Raw genomic sequence first — 3534 nt, forward strand, 5'->3', positions numbered from 1 at the left:
ATTTTCTTAGAAACTACTTTAGAACTTGACAATGTGTCCGGTGAAGTAAACCGCATGCTGATCGCGTATGATAAACACGAATGGATGGTCGGCCACAAAGGTCTTGGGATCCAAGGGCAAGGACATGGGCACGCCAGCAGCATCTATATGGGTGGAAAGATTCATAGATCAGCTAAAGAGATACAAAAGCAGTTGAGGGGGGTAACACGTACAGCTAATGCCAGCAGCCTCGCAGCCAATCTCGTTGACATCAATGAAGGTCTTGTGCTGCACCTGGGTGATGCGGGTGCCAATGGGCGATTCATCGAAGATATTGCTAAAGTCAGCCGCATCCGAGAACATAGCGTTGATGCCCATCTATGAACATTATTTCATTTAGATATGTAAAACGTCGAGGCCCATTTTAGAGATCGGCAAACAAACCTTATTCAAAGTGGGCTTCAGATCGGTGTCAAACTCAAACTTAAACTTGGGCAAGTAGACGGAAACGCTTTGCCATTGCCAGCGATCCTCGAGCAGCTTGAAGTCCACGCCCTTTAGCTGTTGCTCCAGCTGCTGCAAGCCTGTGCGCATGTTGGGCAGTATGAACCACATGGTCATGTTGATGTTCTCGAAGAACAATTCGATTGCCTTGGCATCCAGCTCCGGATAGTCTGCATAGTAATACCAATTGTCAGCAAACATAGTGGGCACCTGAATAGCCTGCTTTTCGGTCAGCCAGAAGTCACGATCCTTGGTGTCCTCATCATTGAAGGGACGTGCCCAGCGTGCCTTGAAGTAAATGGCATTGATCAGGGCCACGTTTGTGTCCGGCTCGAGTGCATCCACCACATGCTCAATCTTGCCTTGGGTCTTCTCCTTGACCCAATCGTTGATGCGCCTCAGTGCCTCCGTTTCGTTATCGAAGCTCAGACCCTCGACACCAGAGTCGAAATAATTTTCTGCTATCTCACGGAAATGTGGCGTCACCTTCAGATTCTCGCGTGTATAAACTTTGTTGGCTATCTCTAGCACCGTCTTGGATTTGATGTACGAGTGCAGCAAGCGATGATAGCTTTCGGCGAGGCCATCTTTGCTCTCCTTGGCGGAGACATGCAGCGTGCGTTGCAGCTCCGTTGCAGTACGGCCTTCGGCACCATAGTAGGCCAAGCCTAGAGCCAGCTGCACGGATACGGGTGAGATGATGACATTCTCCTCCTGGCGATCAGTGGCCAAGGTCTGAAAGAGTTCGGTGGCAAACAAGTTGCGTTCTTTGATGGTGTTCGCTGCAGCCAACAGCGGCAGCAGCAGCAGCACTACTGCAAAACAAACAACAACTTCAATCAACACTGGCGAAATTTTAGGAGAGCAACTTACAGTGGTTCATTGCGCTTGCGTTGACAACTCAAGACTAAAAGTGAAATGGCCATAGAAGCTGTCATTTATACCTACGCCAGGAATCAGAATAACCAAGAATAACCAAAGCAGCGACGACAGCCGCGACGCTGGCAGCGACAGCGCCGTATGTGCTGCGCATGCCAAGCAGCCAAAGCAAACAAAAGATAAAGCATGAAGGAACAAGCACAAAAAGAAAGGTAGGTGGCTCAGGAATAACTGCTTCTGGTGAGTTCTGGACGTTGAAAAATACTGGGAACACATTCACGCTCTCGCACACTCCACTCTCTCTCTCTCTCTCTCTGCCTAGTTGAGAGTGCGCGCCTACTTTACACTTGTTGCCCTTTTCTTTGGGCTTTTTTTTTGCGAGCTCTTTGCGCTTAGCTCTGCGCTTCAACTTGGCTGTCAAATTAAAGCGCGTACATTCACAGTGCCTGCTAAAGGTGCATTAACTTGAAAATGCATGTTTTATGCGTTGCATTCAAATTGTTTATTTTCGTATTTGTTTAGATAATGCGTACATAAACAAAAATCAGCTAAACCAAACAGTGCATTGCGTAAATTGTTTATCGACTAAATGTACACACACACACAGACGCACACACACAAGCGAAGGCATGCTTAACAGCGTTCCAATTAAACGCAACACGCACACATAAAATTTATGCTTGCAAGTGGGAAAGGCGACTCTGCGCTCTTGGCTTGGCCTTATCCAATTTTTTATCATTAAAAGGGGAGCCACTGTTGTTGTTATCTTTTTCTCTTCTCCGTCAGTTTTTTTTTTTTGTTTTTTGGGGCAGGTATCAAAGTACCGAAATTTGTTATTTATGCACAGTTTGTGTGAAATGCTAATAAATTTTAATGGAATTTTAAAAACATGCTTTATGACCGGATTGAGGGAGCTGCATAAATATAAAGGCAAAACGGCGAACAATTTATGAGAGCTCAAGCAAAGCGCAGTTCATCCTTGTATTTATGATTAAGTATCATAAATTTACTTACCTTGCGACTACTGTTTGAGATAGTTTATTTATTTGGTATAGTTTATTAATTGTAGGCGCAGGCTGAGTTCAAAAAACACTTTCAGCTATAGAGTGGCTTAAGCAGCTTTTGCCTTCGACTGATGAGTGTGTGTGTGCGTGTGTGCGAGTGTGCGTGTGTTTGTCTGTGTGTGCGTCCTGGCAACGACCGAAGCTGCCAAAGCTGCTGACCGTTCTGATTGAATGATTTCACTGATCGAGACAAAACATGTTAAAGATCGTGATGTTGTTGTTGCCGGTCCAGCTAAGGAGTCTGTTGTTGTCTTTATAGATACACAACACGGCAGCCGAGCAAAAAAAGGAAAAAAGGAATGCCGATAAAAAAGCGTCTTGGGGCTTGGACAGCATAGTCTGATGCGCGGCAGGTCGACAGGCGACAGGCGTCAGGCAACGAACAAGAGGGCGGTGCATTGGTTGCATGCAACGGCAGCAGAATGCTGCTGATAAAAATAACTTGCCACAAACACAAAAAAAAAAAACGAAGCATCAACAACGCTCTTTGAGCCGTGCGGAAAAGCACAAGAATGATGAGCCAACAATAACAACAACAACAACAACAACAACAACAATAAGAATAAGAAGAAGAAGAATCAGCAGCAGCAGAGGAGCAACACGAATTATGTGATCGCTGCAGCATCTCTCTCGCTGTGTGGGTTTTGTATCTCCAGCTCTGCGTGCACGTAACCCAAAACCAGTTGATGATAGAGCAAAAAAAGCAGGCAAACAGAAAGAAAGAGAAAGAGCAGCCAAAGTGAAAGAGCTGGAGACAGTAAAAACAAAAAAACAATGACTGCTCGCAAAAAAAAACCTTTTTAGTTCTAAGCATAAACAATAAAAATTTTCACATAACTTTGTACAAAATAATTGCAATTTGCATAGCAACAAGTACAAGCTGAAGCAGAAGAGGTACCATGATCATCTCCTAAAGATCATCTACTGCGTGCGCACTCAATGGGAACTGCTTTTAGCTGGGGCCACAGCAGCGGGGTACTTAGAAATGTGAATTGTCCTACTTTAACAGCGGGTCAGCATTTGGGTACAAATTATTGCAGATCATAGAGATAGCCTTGAGAAAGCAGGCAGAAGACCTATTTTTGCAGTTGTCAACTAAATGAGAAAA

The 3534-nt window shown here is 44.9% G+C and overlaps 1 protein-coding gene across 2 annotated transcripts; it reads right to left on the reverse strand.

Moving 5' to 3' along the window:
- Nucleotides 1–1552, reverse strand: LOC115482738 (serine protease inhibitor 42Dd-like). Of its 2 annotated transcripts, none has more exons than XM_023306847.2 (4): nucleotides 1357–1552; nucleotides 424–1295; nucleotides 213–357; nucleotides 1–143 (listed from the first exon to the last, which is right to left on the reverse strand). In XM_023306847.2, the coding sequence occupies exons 1-4, from the start codon at nucleotides 1364–1366 to the stop codon at nucleotides 19–21; spliced, it is 1152 nt and encodes a 383-aa protein (XP_023162615.2). In that variant the 5' UTR covers nucleotides 1367–1552; the 3' UTR covers nucleotides 1–18. The 2 variants fall into 2 exon arrangements, with proteins under 2 accessions (XP_023162615.2, XP_030078929.1); XM_030223069.1 differs by having other exon boundaries at nucleotides 424–1298; nucleotides 1357–1551.
- Nucleotides 1553–3534: the final 1982 nt, after the last annotated feature.

Source organism: Drosophila hydei, unplaced genomic scaffold (genome assembly GCF_003285905.1).
Source record: "Drosophila hydei strain 15085-1641.00,03,60 unplaced genomic scaffold, DhydRS2 tig00000104-arrow-arrow-pilon, whole genome shotgun sequence".
NCBI classification, from domain to species: domain Eukaryota; kingdom Metazoa; phylum Arthropoda; class Insecta; order Diptera; family Drosophilidae; genus Drosophila; species Drosophila hydei.